Source organism: Bombus impatiens, unplaced genomic scaffold, assembly GCF_000188095.3.
Source record: "Bombus impatiens unplaced genomic scaffold, BIMP_2.2 scf_0023, whole genome shotgun sequence".
NCBI lineage: Eukaryota > Metazoa > Arthropoda > Insecta > Hymenoptera > Apidae > Bombus > Bombus impatiens.
Genome location: NT_176442.1, coordinates 354514 through 372802, shown reverse-complemented (window position 1 = coordinate 372802; position 18289 = coordinate 354514). Strand labels below are relative to the sequence as shown.

At 28.8% G+C, this 18289-nt stretch overlaps 5 protein-coding genes across 8 annotated transcripts; 2 read left to right on the top strand and 3 right to left on the bottom strand.

Annotated features, from left to right (window-relative positions):
- Nucleotides 1-69: 69 nt before the first annotated feature.
- LOC100745115 (E3 ubiquitin-protein ligase RNF14) lies at nt 70-3261 on the bottom strand. Of its 2 annotated transcripts, none has more exons than XM_003484879.3 (5): nt 2908-3261; nt 1317-2195; nt 1026-1254; nt 745-917; nt 70-587 (listed from the first exon to the last, which is right to left on the bottom strand). In XM_003484879.3, exons 2-5 carry the CDS (start codon nt 2193-2195, stop codon nt 306-308), a joined length of 1563 nt encoding a protein of 520 aa, XP_003484927.1. In that variant the 5' UTR covers nt 2908-3261; the 3' UTR covers nt 70-305. The 2 variants fall into 2 exon arrangements, with proteins under 2 accessions (XP_003484927.1, XP_012240877.1); XM_012385454.2 differs by having other exon boundaries at nt 2593-2911.
- Nucleotides 3054-8078, top strand: LOC100742492 (UDP-N-acetylglucosamine--dolichyl-phosphate N-acetylglucosaminephosphotransferase). Of its 2 annotated transcripts, XM_003484857.2 has the most exons (7): nt 3054-3318; nt 3424-3538; nt 3640-4085; nt 7023-7211; nt 7284-7354; nt 7434-7597; nt 7791-8078. In XM_003484857.2, the coding sequence occupies exons 1-7, from the start codon at nt 3140-3142 to the stop codon at nt 7854-7856; spliced, it is 1230 nt and encodes a 409-aa protein (XP_003484905.1). In that variant the 5' UTR covers nt 3054-3139; the 3' UTR covers nt 7857-8078. The 2 variants fall into 2 exon arrangements, with proteins under 2 accessions (XP_003484905.1, XP_012240922.1); XM_012385499.3 differs by lacking the exon at nt 7791-8078 and having other exon boundaries at nt 7284-7350; nt 7434-7591.
- LOC100742613 (beta-1,4-mannosyl-glycoprotein 4-beta-N-acetylglucosaminyltransferase) lies at nt 4183-6605 on the bottom strand. Of its 2 annotated transcripts, XM_003484858.4 has the most exons (3): nt 6102-6605; nt 5530-5819; nt 4332-5459 (listed from the first exon to the last, which is right to left on the bottom strand). In XM_003484858.4, the coding sequence occupies exons 2-3, from the start codon at nt 5686-5688 to the stop codon at nt 4332-4334; spliced, it is 1287 nt and encodes a 428-aa protein (XP_003484906.1). In that variant the 5' UTR covers nt 5689-5819; nt 6102-6605. The 2 variants fall into 2 exon arrangements, with proteins under 2 accessions (XP_024223464.1, XP_003484906.1); XM_024367696.1 differs by lacking the exon at nt 6102-6605 and having other exon boundaries at nt 4183-5459; nt 5530-5688.
- A 676-nt stretch (nt 8079-8754) lies between the features above and the next one.
- LOC100742366 (mitochondrial import receptor subunit TOM70) lies at nt 8755-11837 on the bottom strand. Its single transcript, XM_003484856.4, has 8 exons — nt 11395-11837; nt 10863-11036; nt 10577-10784; nt 10348-10489; nt 9892-10243; nt 9517-9741; nt 9210-9430; nt 8755-9090 (listed from the first exon to the last, which is right to left on the bottom strand). Exons 1-8 carry the CDS (start codon nt 11635-11637, stop codon nt 8925-8927), a joined length of 1731 nt encoding a protein of 576 aa, XP_003484904.1. The 5' UTR covers nt 11638-11837; the 3' UTR covers nt 8755-8924.
- Nucleotides 11838-12683: 846 nt separating this feature from the next.
- On the top strand, nt 12684-17782 carry LOC100742166 (TBC1 domain family member 23). Its single transcript, XM_012385444.3, has 9 exons — nt 12684-12957; nt 13468-13688; nt 13775-13979; nt 14067-14303; nt 14374-14749; nt 14812-15025; nt 15098-15409; nt 15761-15893; nt 15962-17782. The coding sequence occupies exons 1-9, from the start codon at nt 12929-12931 to the stop codon at nt 16233-16235; spliced, it is 2001 nt and encodes a 666-aa protein (XP_012240867.1). The 5' UTR covers nt 12684-12928; the 3' UTR covers nt 16236-17782.
- Nucleotides 17783-18289: the final 507 nt, after the last annotated feature.

Here is an 18289-nt window from a genome sequence, read left to right as displayed (position 1 = left end):
TCCCACGTAATTTAGATATACATATTAATATTTTATACAAAAATTTTTATAAAATTCTGGAAAATTCCCTGTTTAATTGATATTTGTATGATAAATCAGTAAAAATATACATAATTTACGTTCTTTCGTACAAACACGTTTATAAATCAATATGCGGAAAACAGGTGCTATTTATGTAAACAAAATTTTACAACTTTTTATGTATTGAACATTCATAATTAAACATTCATTCGCGAATTAATAATTTATGAAGCAATAATGGCTACTAATTGTCTGAACGTGTATGTTCATGTTTTATTTTCATTTTATATTACAATGTCCTCATAAAAATCATCATCTTCTAATACATAATTTGGATACAGTTGGAAATTATGCCACATATATACGTCATCTCCTATTTCGTCTTCACCATCTGCTTCGTCATCGTTATCCTCAATTGGCATTCCATAATATAACATGTTATAGCACTTAGAATCCATATCTTGAAAATGTTCGTATGGCTTATTACGATCGAGAACAGTGTTGCATAACCAACAAAAATATGTATTGCATCGCCAACACACCATTTTGTTGCAACCATCTGATTTCTGTGAAATAATTGCACTATATATACAAAGTACTTATTTTATACAGAGTGATCCTATTGAGTTAACTCTAAGGCAATACCATCTTTATAGCAAGCAGATCATTCTGTATTACATATGTGTATATTAAATAACATTATTGTTTATTATCTGATAATACCTCAATAGCAGCTTGACATTTAGGGCATTTTTGGCTATTACTTTTAATCCAATTCTCAGACATAGCATTTTCTACCAAAGTTTGAAGTTGTTTTTTACCATAACGTTGCTCCATTTGCTGTTTCTTATCATCAGGAGCTTCTTGATATTCAGCTACCACTTTATGTATTTCAGCTATATAATAGAGTAAATATATTTGAAATATTAATGTTTTTAATATTACATATCATGAGCAATCATTTAATGATTTTAAACATTAAGAAACATTTTGCAAAAATATACCTGAATAAACTTTGCATGGTTCTATGCCGTGATACACCATTTTGCAATAAACACAAAATGCATATTGACAAATTGGGCAATTTGCCACTTGTTCGTTTGGTTCACGACTAACTGGATACTGACAATTACGTCTTGGACAATATACTATGTCTCCCATAGTATCTAATGTGGCATTCAATAATATAGAATCATACTTTGCAAATAATTCTGAACTTACTAAGTCTTTTATCTGAAAACATTAATATAATCAAAGGAATAGAAACAGACTTTGAAATGAACAGAAAAATTCACCTGTGCAGGAGTTGCTTCAGAGGAACATTTTTCTTCTGGACAATAAATATTTTGCACATTTCCATCTTTGATTCTTATTTCTAGGTAACCAGCTATGCAATCTTTACAAAATACATGACCACAAGGGAAAAATTGTGTACAATGCTCTCCCAATTTGTCCACAAAACAAATCTTACAAGTATAGAAGTTTTTTTTGAATTCAATTTGGTTACGTTTCTCGTTGTAATCGATCAGTGTTTGTATTGGGTTTCTTCCAATAGGACAATCTAATACAGCCCTTTTATCATGATACTTCCTTACTAACTTACTTAACTGCTTGTCATTAACTTTTTTCTTTATGGTATTCTTTGCACCTTCAATTGTACATTCTTTGTCTATATTATCTATTTTATTCTTATGAATGATATGTGCTATTTCCAAAGTTTCTTTATAACGTGTATAAGCAGGACTCATATTAAGATTATCTTGTATATTCAAGAATTCTAAAGTTTCATCATGCAGAAAGGCTACCCACGTAAATAATATTTCTTGCTCTTTACTTTCTTCCCACAACTTGTCCAATTTTTTACATAGTTTAGTTAACAATGAGAGATGCAACCAAGATGAGCATAAAGTAAATTTAGGTGGCAACTCCGAAGGATAATTTTTTGGTAGAAGTACATGAAGCTTTAATGGCGGTAAATGAGATATTTTAATCTTTTGTTCTGGTTCATCCACTTGCCTACAATCCTTGTATGTTGCTTGATAATCTACAGGAAGATTTATGAATATTGTAAAAGTACATTGGTACTGATCATTCTCCTTGTGATATGAAAACTCTTCTGAATTGTAAATACTTTCCAACGCGACAATCTCATCTTTTTGCTTTTCACTATCCATCTGTATAAATTAGATGATCAATTATAGAAAAATATAAGATTAAATCTGCACTGAAATAACACAAAACTTAACAAAAGATGTATAAAATGTGTATGTACAGTATACATACAAATTTTATAAGTAACTAATAATATAAATTTCTATATATATAATTTGTAACGTGCTATTTTCATGTTATTTTTTTATTGCAAAGAAAGATATACTTTATATTTGACAGTTCTAGGTTAAGTAATATTAAAAGTCATTTAAGAAAGAAAAAATGTTATTTCTGACTTTTTAATTACAATTAAACATCAAAATTGATAATTTGTATCAAAATCAAAAACAGAAAAGAAGAATGTAAATTAATTAGTCATATTTGTATAACAAATACTTCAATATTGCAACATCACATTACCTCAATCGTATTACGCGAAAAATACATGCACTAACGATGAATATATATTTATTCAAAGGAAATTTTCACCAAAAACAAACAATAAGAATAAAGTGTAATTTTTAAGCTAAATCTTAACCATTAATAAAATTTGATGTAATACGTAAGAATTTTCGGTCACGTACAAAAATGAAAGTACTGTTTTTACTGTAAAATATCGAAAAAATATAATAATATTATGTAACAGATAAAACAAATAAAAATATCTTGTCAGTATATTGTTATTGAAAATTTCCCGATTCGAAGTTAACTTTTGTAACGAATTTTTTCCCCTACCTATGTAATTTTCCTGAGAATATTAAGAGTTCGATATGTTCACATTTGAAAAGAAAAAATGTATACATTAACACATCGAGTTTTAGTGTACTATTTTAAAAGAAGTATTACTGTATTACTGTACTATCTACACAAAAGAGCAATACATAATTGGTAATATCAGTAATAGGCCACGTCAATCATTCGCTTAAACATATGATTCGTTTTATGTTGTTTTCGTACGATCTTCAAAATGTTGAATGTGATATACGATGACAACAGTTGGAAATTTATTTTCCCAATTTTAATAAATTTCGCGATGTCGACCACTGTGTACTTTTTAACTATACGTTTAATACCGAAGATAAAAGATATGTTTGTCAAAGCTAACCTATACGGTATTGATATGAATAAGAGAAGTGGTGAAAAAGTGTGAGTGAATTTTTCTTAGTCGTATAATTTTTAGTAGCCTCTTCATTTCTTCTAATGGGCACTAATTTCGCTACAGGTAATTTGCACATGTCAATTTTTTTACAGGCCCGAAGCTTTAGGTGTTGTCACTGGATGTCTTTTTCTTATAACGCTCTTTCTTTTTATTCCTGTACCATTTACAAACTATATATTTAATGACATAAACTTCCCTCATAATGAGGTATGCAACAAACAATTTTCATTGGATGTCCATGTCTTATATGGAAAATTTAGTACTAATTTTAATTAAATGAATTATAATATATCAAATTTCAATTACAGTTTATGGAGTTTTTGGCAGCTTTACTCTCAATTTGTTGTATGTTACTTTTGGGGTTTGCTGATGATGTTTTAGACCTACGTTGGAGGCACAAATTATTATTACCTACTATTGCTTCCTTACCACTTTTAATGGTGTATTACATTAATTTTAATTCTACATTAATTATTGTGCCAAAACCCTTAAGACCATGGTTTGGTCTTTCAGTGGATCTTTGGGTATTTTATTATTTATATATGGGGATGCTAGCAGTGTTTTGCACAAATGCTATAAACATATTAGCTGGTATAAATGGTTTAGAAGTTGGACAGAGCTTAGTCATTTCAATAAGCATTCTTTTGTTTAATATAATAGAGCTATCAGGAGATCTGTGGAAAGCACATCAATTTTCATTGTATTTCATGCTTCCATATATAGCAACATCACTGGGGTTATTAAAATTTAATTGGTAAGTTGTATATAAAATAGGTAAATAATAATGTGTAAATTAAATTCTTCAGTAATATATGAAATGATATTCAAATAAGAAAAAGTAATTACAACTGTTTTCTTTATAAGTTATATGTATATAAATCATTTAACATTCACAATTCATTCAACATATTATTTTGGTATATAAATTCAGTACAATATTATATAGTTTACATTGAGTATTGAGTATGAGTTAATATCACAGTCAGGTGTGACCAATATGTCAATAATAGTCTAATTTAGCATAGAAATTTTCTACTAGCCAGTCGTATTTCCATGTATTATTAAGTATTGTTTCAGGCGCAAAATAGAGGTCCTGAGATTTAGAGACTCTTAAGAGATTAGTTTTTCCATCTAACCATAATCCACTTCCTATTAGGTCCTCAATGAACGGTACGTCGATAGTTTTTTCTATTTGAATTTCTTTGGATTTAACTTTATTATGCAAATTAGTTATAATATTTGCAGGTGCCTGACATAGGTAACAGTACCATCCTCCATAATGATTTAAATCTCCTATTACTAGGCCTAGGCTATCTCTTTCACTCAAATCTCCTTCCAGTTGTTCTAACATAATAGAATTTGATTGATAAGCTTCACGCATTAATCCAATTGTACACGCACCAACTGTTATCGTTGTCTTAAGTGGATGTTGCCAGAAGAATCCATAAACAGACCATCTTAATCTAAAACCAATAGGTTGTGGCCATCCATTATATACTTTGAGGAACATTAATGCCCTGGAGTTTAATATTTGTTCTGGTTCAGTCGTTATATAAATATCATCATCCCTTAAATTTCGTACTACAGTCTTCAGCTTGTCCCAAATGTATTTAGATACTATTCTCGATGGTTTGTGCATCTTTGTTGCTATATTAATATATAAAATTTTCTTTTGTTTCTGTTGTAATAAACCTTTAAATAGCTTATGATGAAAATTATCCTCTGCATTACTGAAATCACAGATTACAAAAAGATCCACTACATTGTATAGTTCTTCTACTATCACTTCTGCAATTGCTGAGTTATGTTCATGTAGAAAAAATGTATGAATAATACGTCTAGCTATTTTACGATGCTTTAGATTAACATTTTGCTTTGATGCCATGATTGCTCTCCAGACAACTTCTGGTTGACCACAGTCTGAGCCATGCCACCCATGAATACAAATACATTTCTGGAGGTCTTCGCTACTTCTCATTTTTTGATCATCCACTCCATGTTTCCAACATATTGTATGATTGTATACTTCAAACAGAGTGAAAGTCTTGATCTCATTTAATACTACTTCTTCATTGATTGTCTGGTAGATGGGAAACTTTTTATGAATAGTTAGTTGAATTTTTGGTTCCTGAAATGTAATATATGCTTAACATTTTTGTTAGACTTAAAAATAACATATAAAATAACTTGTATCTTACCTGTTGTTCTTCGAATTTTACAAATGTTACAGAGGTATGTGTTGTAGACATAGTTAATTCAGAAGATGGAGTTGTAGCCACATAAATCATAACAATCAGTACTTGGAGAACTAATAATGTATATAGTAAGGCCAGTTTCCCATCTAGGCGGGGCTGCATGGCACTATTCTTTGCTTTAATTTTGTTAATTTTTCATTTTACACCTTCTAGGAATTTTACATTAATCATAACATTTTCGTTGCTAAAGAGGCCCATCCATAAGCATGTATACAGTCAATGTATGTATAAGTCTATGAAATGAAGGTTTAGCTTGATGATACATTGTATACAAATGATAGTTCACTTTTTTTTTTTATATTTAACAAGCGATATCTAGCACTTAGAAATCATGTTTAAAATATAAAAAGAGCAAAAAATTTATTTATATGCCAGATTTTATTTAAAAATTTCTTTTACATATAAAGCGCAATTTTTGTCATATGTTAATAAATTTCGGCTATTAATTAAAACGTTAAATAATGTTCAATGAGGTTTTTGATACAAGGTATACATAATTCGTATACGAAACTCACAATATAGTCTGACGCAAATGATGTGAATGCCTTCGCGTCGTGACGTTTAAATCGAGATGTCACCGCTCTCCGGCGTGCCATTTAATTTTAAATGGCCTCAATCATTCATTGACAACTTCTTCAACAAATAGAACAACGTTTCCTAGCCAACTTTTTGTATTTTACTGATCGTACAATCGTTCGCATCATAATGCCACATATTTTCACCTCCCCCGACTGATCGAATTTGTTATTGAAAGATATCCCGCCGTTCCATTAGCATCCACAAGAAGTATTCCTGGACCGCTTGCCGAAAGGAGCGTAACCAGTTGGAAAACCACGCCCGAATGCTTCCTTCTACTCAACCTCTTTTACCTTACTTCCGTATCAAGCGCGGTCGTAACTCCACTCAAGGCGCACGCGTCTCCAAGTATCAATTAATTAATCAGAAAGATTTATTATTCGCGGAAATACGAATAACGAACGAAAATCAGCTATAGAAATTAATTTTGGATCAAATATATTTAAGCAGAATTTTTTGTATAATTTTTAGATACTTAATATTAGTTATTTAATTTCTTTGTGTCTTTTGAAAATAAATATTTTATGTACAATAAATGATAATATTGTATTGATATGATAATAATATATTGTATTGAATTCAATTTATATTTAGGAATTTCAGTGCACTTTGGAAATATCTAATATTAGAATTTCTATAATTTATTTATGGAATTTATTTTTTATTTAATTTTTTAATTTTTTTGCTTTCTTTAAAGAGATATATGTTATTTAAAATCCTATTCTTACTCTTTTCTTTTAGTCTGTTAGAAGAGATTACCATCTTTTATTTTTTATTTTAGTTTAATAATAAATTGTAGTACATAATGTGACAATACACAATAAAATTAATTTTTTAAAGATTTCATCTTTTTGTTCAAGGTACCCAGCACAGGTATTTGTGGGCGATACTTTTTGCTATTTATCTGGAATGACATTTGCTGTTGTTGGTATAATTGGACATTTCAGTAAAACAACTTTATTATTCTTTATTCCACAAATAATTAACTTTCTTTATAGTGTACCACAATTATTTCATTTGATACCATGTCCTAGACATAGATTGCCAAAGTAGGTCTCAAAAAATCAACTATTCCTTTGTATTATTTTTTATGAAGTATTACATATGCAGTTTATTTGCAGATACAATAAAAAAACTGATAAGTTAGATATTAGTACTACAGTATTCAATAAAAAGGATATTGGTTCTGTGGGTATGAAAATATATGTTTTATATACATATATATTAATATGAGTTTAATTTAACAAATTTAAACGAATTTTTTTTCATAGGTAAATTCATAGCATGGATATTTAGGAAACTAAATATAATAAAATGGCAAGAAGATGATCAAGGTATTGTTACTTGTAATAATTTGACACTAATTAATTTCGTGCTTATTAATACTGGCCCAATGAATGAACCTACACTTACATTGATTTTGTTGCTAATTCAGGTAAGACATTAATATTTTATGCCTGAAGCTTAACAAAATAGTTTCTGATAGTTTCTTAAATATTTTTAGTTTTCTACAGGAAATATGAAAATATCATATTTAATCTATACATTTGCACAGAAGTGCAAATGCTTTGTATATTTACCATTTACATAGTGAGTTCTAATATGTTAAAAATTTATTAATGTTTCAGGTTGTTAGCAGTTCATTAGCATTTCTCATAAGATATCCTCTTGCTTCGATTTTCTATGAGGTTTGAAAAAGTACATATTTAGAAAGTATGAAGTTATTTTGTTTTTTCATATTGAAATAGTGTATCTGTTATATTAAACTTCTTTTATAGAAGAATTTTCCAATATAAATGTACTTTCATACTTTGTAATTATTATTATTTAATGTATATTTATTAACAGCTTTGGATTATGCGAATATTATTTTGTTACACTATTATCAGGAAATAAAGTATGTTTCTTTATTTCTTGTAACATTTAATGATCATTAATTATAAACATCACAATGCACTGGGAATTGGGTTAGAATAAAATAACTTTTATAACATTTGGAAAATAATATAACATATTAATATTTTTATATATAAATTATACATGACTTGATTAAAAATGTTTTATAAGCTTTATACACAAAATAATACAAAATACAGTTTTTTTTTTATCATGATTATGAGATTTGTTAAACTACTATAAATTATTATTAAATTATGCAAGTTTTCAATTGCTTTTTATCTTTCTCTCTCTCTCGCGCGCGCGCTCGCAGTAGCATTTATATATATAAAATATACTTTTCTAAATATAGCAAAGAATTTTTAGGACACTTAAATAATCTAAACATAATTAATTACGACAAATTCGTGAAACAGACGAATAACGTGAATGGTATATAAATTTTTGTTACAAAAATTCTAAATCAGCGATTACAGTAATGATAGGCGTCTTATCTTTTGTAGTACGTAGATATAGTGAAAACAAATTAAATATTTCATAAATGCAACTTTCAAAAGTCTTATTTATAGAAATTATCAACAAAAAATATTATAATAAAGTAATTACAAAATAACCATGATCGATTCTTATTATATACTTGAAATTTTCAAAGAATAGGTAGGTTTATGAATCGAATAATGAACGAATACACATGTGTATGGTTGCAAAATCAATCAATGATTCTATTATTGCAGAACTTCTATTAAAACCCTGTACAAAATTATGTTCATATTGCGTATATGAAACTTGATTCTTTAATTCTGGTAACCACATATATTTCTAATTTGAAATTTCGAATTTAATCAGAATAGTTTTATAAAAACTTATTAAATATTCTGGAAATTCAACATTACATCAGAACCTAATCTTTCTTTTATCGTGAGCCGTGTTTTTGCGGCGTTTTTCAAACTGAATATATGTGTAAGTTCCATAGCCGTGCGACCTAATGTTAAGGCCTTGTCAAATAGTTTTATCGCTTCCTCTACGTTTCCTCTATTAAGAAATTGAAATTATGTTTCAGATTAATATATAAAAGTTGCTATTACATGCTACTTATCTATTTACACTTATCTACCAAAAGAAGAGATATATATTTCTAAATCTCAATTTACCTTTGAACTTCAATCGTTCCCAAAGTTTCATATCCATATTCACACTTATCATCCATCTCCAATGCTTTATTAATATATTCTATAGCTTTCTCAACATTACCATGCCATTGTAGTTGTAATAAACCTCTATGTACATATACTGTAGCATTAATTGGATCTTTTTCAATTGCTTTAGCAAAGTAAGTGTCTGCTTTCTGATATTCTTGTAATTCCGTTAACATCTACACCATAAGACATCCGGCAAAATATAGTAAATTTGTATATTATTTAGTAGTGATTTTGGAATATTTAGAATACTTATTTATACCTGCGCATAGAGAGTGTAACATTCTGAGCAGTTTGGGAATTTCTCAAAGGCAGCTTCAAAATTTTTCATGGCTTCTTCTATTACTTCTTTACTTCTCTCTACTATCCCATAACGATAATCCGCGTAACATTTTTGTACATATCCTACTCCAAAGTCAGGATTGAATTCAACAGCCTTTCTGAAATCTTCTCTGGCTTCATCTATCTTTTCCATAATTAAATTTACCTACAATCAAATAATACATCTTTTTTAATTATCATATTATGATGCAACAGTAGTACTGTCATATTTGCAATTTTGTTTATTTATTTCACTTAATTATGTATATTTAACAAATTTTTTAAATATTTCATAGAAAATTATAAAAATTGATACATGTCCTCTATGATGATAAACATCGCCACACTCAGGGTCAAGTCCAGCAGCAGTTTCAAAATCACAAAAACTCTTGTCTGGATTTTCTAATTGCATAAATAAGGTAGCTCTCTTTATTAAGGCATTCACTTTTATGTCTTTTGAAACACTCTCATTGTTTATAATTGTTCCAAAATCTTCAATTGAAGCATCATGTTGTCCTAATAACATGTAAAATGTAGCTCGTAAGAGTAATACTTTCATTTTATGTGGCAATGTATTTGGATCAGAACTGTTGATTTCTTCAGTACAGATTGGTATTATATCTTCATACTTTTGTTCTTTTATATATTGTAAAGCTTTAGCAAAACCCCTAAAGCACAACACACAATTGTCAAATACAAACATATAAAATTTTAATTATATAAATTAGTAATAATTTAGCAAGATAAAATTGAAAATAATATGAATATTTACGGTGATATATCACTATAATCGGTATCTTGAAGCATTGAAAAAACAGGATCCTTGTGGAAAGTAATAATATATGTTTTGATGAAATATTTACTAGGCATAATTAATTTCTTTTTTGCCAAATATTCTGTTGCATGTTGTCTACCTAAAAGAAATTTCAGATTTATATCTCTATTTATATTTTACCTAAGTCTGTTAAATGCCATAAGCTCATATTACATGCACAATTTACCTAATTGTTTTAAAACTCTATCTGCCATCATCATTGCAGTTTGATTTGAAAAGTTTTCCAAAATACAAGCAGCAGTGACATCCTCTAGAGCTGGTTCTAATTCATTGGAATATTCCATTGCTCTTGCTCGACGTAGTAATGCCTTTGCATACCTTGGATTTAATTCTAAGGCTTTTGTACAATCTGCTTTCACGCTACTATATTTTTTCTGTAACATGTCATTAGTAATATGTAATTTAAACTAACATTGATATCAATATTATAACATCTGTGAATAATATATTACCAGTTGTTCATAGGCAGCTGCTCTATTCTGATAAAAAGTAGCTATAGCTTCTGAATTCTCTTGTGGACAAGTTTCAATTGCGCTATTGTAGTAACTTATTGCCTCGTCGTATTTTCCTATTTTGAATTGCTCATTCCCTAGATTTTTTAATTTCTGAGCTTTTTCCAATGGAGTCTACAATGATATATCTTTGTTTAATATACAAGACTTATTATAAGAATTTATCTTTATAACTCATTCAACATCTTAACTCACTATTTAATAAGTCAGAAATTAATATGAATAATCCATAGTAAATAGTCTATTTATGCGAAATCTTATTTTTATAAAACTAAACATTTTCATAATTAAAGAAATAGAAGTTAAAAGAGATTTGTTTCCTATTATCTATTAAATATCAAGCACTTTACATATTTTATGATTCATTGTATTATGTACATTTCTGCACATTTAGATTCCCTATAAACGCATAAACATTCACCATCTATTGATAAAACAAAAATGAAAATGTAATAATCAAAATGTTCCTAACCTCTGCATCATTGGTGCTTTTTGGTGGATTCTCTGTATCGATTGATATTTGTTTATCGGCGCATGTCGTGCCATTTTTCTTCAAGTTGTTTTTCGATTTACCGCGACTAGGCTTCGATGACGGTTTAGAGTTTTTAAAATATATGTAACCAAGGCCCAACGCTACCGGCGCTGCAACAACCAAAGCGAGTTGCCATTTTGGCAGCGGACTACCGGCCACGCTCGCGCCACTTGCTCCCGTCATTTTGTCGCGAATTTCTCGCTGTCCTCAAGTGTCAAGGATTTCTCTCGACTTCGCCTTGCTCTTCTAATCTCACCGATATAAAAACGAACAGTGAGAACTAATATAAAGTCGAGCGACCATGCGGAAAGATCACTATAGGCATTTGCAGACGAATCCTCGAAGAAACGAATCGTTTAGTACACATTTTCGCCGCTGTGTGAATTTAGCGCTAAATGTTATCAACGGTCGCAGTTACAAGGTACCCGTGTATACGACCGTGACAATATTGTATGTATTAAGGCCGATATACATACTCGTATAACGTTGAATTTTAACAATTTCTCATTTTACCATTGGATTATAGTTGAAAACGATTATTGTTCTGTTTTCAGTGGCTCATGAAGGTATTCAAACAATTGTAGAAACCTTTTATAAACTATATATATTATATATTATATAATATATATATGTGTTATACGAAACATTAAAAAATTTCATTAACATTATAAACAGTAATAATGAAACCTGACTATTATTATGAATATATTAATAAAATTTGAAACCGATTTTAAAATGTATACATAGAATATACAGTATAATTATGATAGTTGGATCTCATTACAGCGATAATGAAATTTCAAAATGTTTTATATAACGCATCCATTATATATATATGGTTTCTACGGTAAATGTTTAAATACTTCCCGAGTCAATGTATATATCGTATAAAAATGGATTATCATTTTCCTTGGTATACTATTACTATACAAACATTTCGTAATACGACCGCAATAGATTAGATTAAATCAATGATATAAGCTTCTAAAACAACATTTTTTTATTTTTTATTAAAAATTAAAAGGAATAATGTTTATTTTATACAATATTGATTATTAATTAAAAATGGAATTTTACTTGTTACAAATAAATCTATGTTATAGATAAATATATCCATATTGTATAATTTATTATTAAATTCATTATTATATATAAATAAATGTATTATTATGAAAATAAATTCATTCTAATATATGTAAAACAGGATGATTAAATATTCGCGCGTTTTGTTACACATATAAAAATTTTATCTAAAAGATGGCAACGATTTGTCAACAAGAGCGAACTTTCGTCTGTGCTATCTATAGATCGTTGAATTTTAAACAGAACGTAAACCACAAGAAATGTGATGAAAATTGTAAAACTCGACGAAGAATGCTAACTGATAGAAAAAGTTTATTCTCCTGTAGAAAATTGTAATTTATATCGAATTCACGATTTTGCACACTACGATACAAGTGTGACGTTTACCAAAATGGCACTACAAGAAGATGAAAACACCTGGTGAGCTAATTTTCAAATTTCTTTATATTTTTCAAACGAGAAGGAATTCTTTGTTTCAATAAACATGAATTTTAGTCGTTCGTTCCATCAATGAAATTTTCCAACTTATTTTTTTGCGACTTAATATCGATTGACGTCTTGCGGTAATTTTATCTTCTTACTTTCTTCGTATATCGAAAAGCAATACTAGCATACCAAAAATAAATAAGTCTACGTATGATTATATGCAAATTTTACATATCATTCTGTTAAATAAATTTTTTCTTAATCCTTCCTGGCTAAAAAAGAAGTATGGTGGATACTTAAGTATTTATGTCTTTCTTTAAGCTTGTTCATATGTTTGCAAATGTTTATTAACTACCTTGTGAAAAAATATGTAAACATTTGTCATATATTGTAATATTTGTATTATGTACCGTACACTTTATCGATACTAAAGAATAATAACACGAAGTTGAACAAATTTTGTTTATTATAATAAATGGATATAAATATGAGATAAACATTTAGGGTATTGGAGCTAGAAGCAGCTTTACTTGATACACAAGCACCATCAGCATCCGACATATACGCAATTTGTAAGGGACAAGCTGTTCCTGCAAATTTAAGACATGATGTATGGCAAGCATGTTTAGATGTTATCGATCGGGGTAATCAATTAAGTCAATTTAATGAAGTTTTTGATTTACCAGAACAGAATATTATACGTGATGATTGTCAGCAATTGGTTGGTAAGTTATTTGCATGCACATTATATGATTTATTTATATACATCTGTCTTGTTATAGATTTTATAGATTATATATTTTTGTTGTAGCAAAACTAGGAAACGATGATGAAGACAAAGTTTCTGTTGTTTCTGATTTAGAGTCTATTTTAACATTTTATTGTAAGAATAGTGGGAAACAATATAAGAGAGGAAATGGCTGGATAGAGCTGTTGGGCCCCTTAATAGCTTTAAAACTTCCACGAAGTGCAACATATAATTTATTTGAAGCAATAATAGACTTTTATATACCTAGGTATAATATTTTACAATTAATTATCCTTTCTTCCACCATTATTCTTTCCTTATCTTTCTTATGAGTAATATTATTTTATGCTTACAGAGGTGAAACATACAGTTCTGTATTAAGGCTATTACTACTCTATCATGAACCAGAATTATGTTCTTTCTTGGATACGAAAAGAGTATCTCCTGATCAATATACAAAAGGATGGGTAACTACACTATTTGCTGGTGTATGTTCATTGCCAGCTGTTTGTACAATGTGGGATCTATATTTCATGCAAGCTGATCCATTTTTTATGTTATTCCTTTCACTTATCATGGTAATAAATGCTAGGTAGGAGAATTACAAAACACTTCCCCCCAAAATGAAATTACTATGAAATTTACTATACTACTTTTTATAGGGAGCAAATCTTAAGTATGAAAGATAATGATAAACAAACTATAATAGACGCGATTGCTGCTATGCCCTGTGCATTGGAAGCAGAAGATGTGACAGACTTTTGCTCTTTGGCACAGTATTATGCAATGAAGACACCATCATCTTTTAAACAAGATTTATATCCTATTATATTTGACGATGGTTTCGATGAAAAATGTATATCTCATGCGCTTTGTTTACCCGTATCAGCCCAAGAATTAGTTGAAAATTCTATCGAGAGTCCGTCCATACCTAATACCTCGGTTGAATCGGTCAAGTTCTTTTTAGTAGACTGTAGACCTGCTGAACAATACAATGCAGGACATTTACCAACTGCATTTCATCTAGATTGTAATTTGGTATGTTTTTTTGTCTTTTTTATATATAGAAGTTCTTTTTAAATTTATAAATTTCATTTTAGATGCTTCAAGAACCTGCTGCTTTTGCCACAGCAGTACAAGGATTGTTGCAAGCACAACGCCAAGCATTAGCGGTTGGATCGCAAGCTGGTGGTGAACATCTTTGCTTTTTAGGGAGTGGTAGACAAGAGGAAGATCGTTACACGCATATGGTAGTTGCATCTTTTTTACAGAAACACACGCAATATGTTAGTATGGTCACATCAGGATATCAAGGTAGTTATTATATTATATTCATTTAAAATATTTCATTCAAAATAATTATTTTGCAAGAGCATTTCATTGCAGCCATACATGAATACTTTGGTGATGAAGTCGTTTCTAGTCTTGTTGATCATAATTCACAGCACTGTTTAGTATGCAGTGCTAATATTTCGGAGACAAATTCGAATGAAACAAGTCCTGTCAAAGTTAAAAGTAATAATTCCGATTTCTTTGGAAAAATTAAGAAAGTGAAGGGAAAATTATTCGATTATATCGTCAATCCGTCAGCAAGTGTTCATAATAACATAGAAAATAGGAACGGCAAAGACTTGGATTTTGTTAAGCGACAAAAAAAGACAGGCCCTGTATTTAGTATAGACGATGATCAAGAATTGGGTACGTTCTTATTTGAATTCAGATATTCCTTAAATTGCATGCTTGATTGATTACTATCTCAAGTTATTTTATACGAAACTCATGGTTTGAGCGAATATTTATGTTAAAGTATCAATTGTGAATGAAGAGCGATTTGTAGAATGCACGTGGAGAGATGATATGTGAGATTTATAAGAGTTGTGATATAATCGAGATTATTGAGAAGCAGTCAGTGTTAATCGAAAATCATACGAGAGTTATGCTTTATATCAGTGTTGTAGCGTTGATGGGATAATGCAGTTTTATAATAAATTGCAAATACATCTTTATTTATTTATTTTATTAATATTCTATAATTATTATATGCCGCAGATATGACAATGACAAATAACGAAAGTGAAGAACCTATTGAAGTTGTATCTATCCAACAGTGGCTGAAGGATCCAAAATTGTTACATTCCTTTAAATGTCAAGAAGTGAAAGTCAATGGAGATCTTTGTGATAGGTGAATATTTAAATCAAAGTGTTAATTTATTTTGTTACTTAACATTAAAAAAAACATTTTTTTTTCAGTATACTTTTGGTTACTGATACTCACCTTGTAGTACTTCGAGAAATACAAGAAAGGAAAGGTGCAGCACATGTAATTGTAAAACGTCCGTTGACGAGTGTCGTAAAAATAACATCTAGAAAGAGACACTCGGATTTGATTACATTTAAATACGGTACAACGCAATATAACGATACGGTTATTTCAGATATGGATAAATTTCTTATTCCTAATGCGAGTGAGGCTACTAAATTGATCACGCAACAGATTTTAAAACAATTGAAAACATCAGATTGATATTGAGTACGCGCTGGTACGCGAGTGATGAAATTTTATTCGTTTTTAAACAAATTTTATCGAATGAATATCCGAAATGAAATTTTTTATTTGTTCGATCGGCTAGAATTTTCTTAATTAAATGGTACTACAAATACAACGTGTAATATTAGTATAATTAAAGAAAATAGTATGTGAAAGATTTTAACGATAAATCGAATGTTTCGTATATGAACCTAATATAATGTACCATCGATAAAATGGCTAACACGATTTGTACTTGGATTCTAAGATTTTGGTGGTTTCTACTAAGTCATTACTTTTATCAGTTATATTTACGCTTACCATTTTTCTTCACGCATTTTCTTAATGTTCTCAAAAATATTTTGCTTTCATAAAACTGCATTTTTCCTATTGCTTTTTGTAATAATATCATATCAATGTTAATAATATTTGATTTAGTATTTACTTTACATATGGCTAAACAGTGGCCTTACTATAAAAATGAATAGGAGAGGTAATGGACTCTGCAAATCATTGATGTGATTATCTACGATGGAGTGTAACGTGCCATGAATTAAAATGTCATTGATTCCTTTACATAAATATGATTCGTAATGTGATACCAATGTTTATAGAAATGCGAATAATTTATTTCTTTTCCTTACAGGACACTAAAAACTTCGAATCACAAGCTAATATGGCATTTCATGCATACATATATTACTACATAGTATCTGTATGTTATAATGAACTGATAATTGGTCCTAATGTAATACGATTCGAGAAACATTAACAGAATGGTTATAATATTTGCATTTTATAGCATATAGTCTTGCACTAAATGTCTTTATAAAATATTTACAGAAGGTACAAAATATATTGAAAAGTAAACAGTTGTATCACTTTTACAGGCATACTTATTACACTGCCTGATTATATTTCGAAGAATTTTTAAAGTTTTCGATTTACGATCTTTCGAACATATATCATACAAAAATCTTTCATAGCGAGATTTTTCTGTCTTTTTCTCTGGAATTTGTATTTAAAATATTAAGTATCTAATACGATTTTTTCCGAATTTATTGTTAAGATTATACTGATAATAATATATCAATAGAAATCATCCTCATAATGGGTTTTCGTGCACACTGTTGCGCTGTCTTTCTGTAATCCGGGACAATATTGTTCGCGACATACGTTCATTTTTGTGTAAATTACGAACACACGTTTCAGTATGGTTCTAATTCCACCATTGTAGATTACAGAGATTATTTATGATGTACATTAGCGTCTATTCTATGTTTAAAAATTATAAAAAGCATAATTTAATGTATACTTAATAAAACTATTGAAATTTTTGATCTTGTAGATAATATGTCAGCATTGTTAATATTTTTAACAATAGTATCTGTAACATATTTCTTGATACACAATAATGAATTCTATGTATAAAAAAAACTTTTTCTATTTATGTGCTTCCACGACGAATGAAAAGCATGAATGGCGGGATAGTTGTTACGTAAAAAATTATAGAAGTTTAATAAATTATAGTATATTGTAAAGCACTTCTTAAATGCAAATTTTCCATTCTATGTATGTAAATAAATTTTATGTAACGCATCAAGAATGAGTTTAAACAATAGATGTTTTCAAAAGATTGTAAAAATAAAATATGTACTTATGATTATCTTTATGTATTATAAAAAATGATTTTCATTATATTTCAAATATCTCAATTTGTTTTATCATCATTAATCGTTCATTTAACCTTGCAAAATTTTCCGAATAATATAAAATATAAAATATATTACTGTCATAAATTTTATTATAAAAATAAGATTTAATTAAATAAGAATTAATAAAGTTAAAAAATATAATAACTTTCTTCTTACTTCCTACGATAATCTTTTGCGTAGGAGTACACGTTAATATTCAATTAACAAATAAGGCAAAAGTTGGAGAATAATGAAACAATACTGAAGCATATTTTGGAAAAAGGACATTTTTATCAGATAACAGATATTATCTCTTTATATAACTTCAAATGAACAATTTTATATATGTTTGTACAA

Excerpts from the sequence above, each read along its gene's own strand:
- LOC100745115 (XM_012385454.2), bottom strand. The coding sequence starts at position 2,619 with ATGTATTTTTCGCGTAATACGATTGAG. Across the intron at positions 2,196-2,592 it reads TTTCGCGTAATACGATTGAG|ATGGATAGTGAAAAGCAAAA; the intron begins GTAATGTGATGT and ends TAATTTATACAG. Across the intron at positions 1,255-1,316 it reads CTGAAGCAACTCCTGCACAG|ATAAAAGACTTAGTAAGTTC; the intron begins GTGAATTTTTCT and ends TAATGTTTTCAG.
- LOC100742492 (XM_003484857.2), top strand. The coding sequence starts at position 3,140 with ATGTTGAATGTGATATACGATGACAACAGTTGGAAATTTATTTTCCCA. Across the intron at positions 3,319-3,423 it reads AAGAGAAGTGGTGAAAAAGT|GCCCGAAGCTTTAGGTGTTG; the intron begins GTGAGTGAATTT and ends ATTTTTTTACAG. Across the intron at positions 7,355-7,433 it reads AAAGGATATTGGTTCTGTGG|GTAAATTCATAGCATGGATA; the intron begins GTATGAAAATAT and ends TTTTTTTCATAG.
- LOC100742613 (XM_003484858.4), bottom strand. The coding sequence starts at position 5,688 with ATGCAGCCCCGCCTAGATGGGAAACTGGCCTTACTATATACATTATTA. Across the intron at positions 5,460-5,529 it reads TAAAATTCGAAGAACAACAG|GAACCAAAAATTCAACTAAC; the intron begins GTAAGATACAAG and ends ATTACATTTCAG.
- LOC100742366 (XM_003484856.4), bottom strand. The coding sequence starts at position 11,637 with ATGACGGGAGCAAGTGGCGCGAGCGTGGCCGGTAGTCCGCTGCCAAAA. Across the intron at positions 10,785-10,862 it reads CAGCTGCCTATGAACAACTG|AAAAAATATAGTAGCGTGAA; the intron begins GTAATATATTAT and ends GACATGTTACAG. Across the intron at positions 9,431-9,516 it reads GTTACACTCTCTATGCGCAG|ATGTTAACGGAATTACAAGA; the intron begins GTATAAATAAGT and ends CTTATGGTGTAG.
- LOC100742166 (XM_012385444.3), top strand. The coding sequence starts at position 12,929 with ATGGCACTACAAGAAGATGAAAACACCTG. Across the intron at positions 13,980-14,066 it reads ATAGACTTTTATATACCTAG|AGGTGAAACATACAGTTCTG; the intron begins GTATAATATTTT and ends TTATGCTTACAG. Across the intron at positions 15,410-15,760 it reads AGACGATGATCAAGAATTGG|ATATGACAATGACAAATAAC; the intron begins GTACGTTCTTAT and ends TATATGCCGCAG.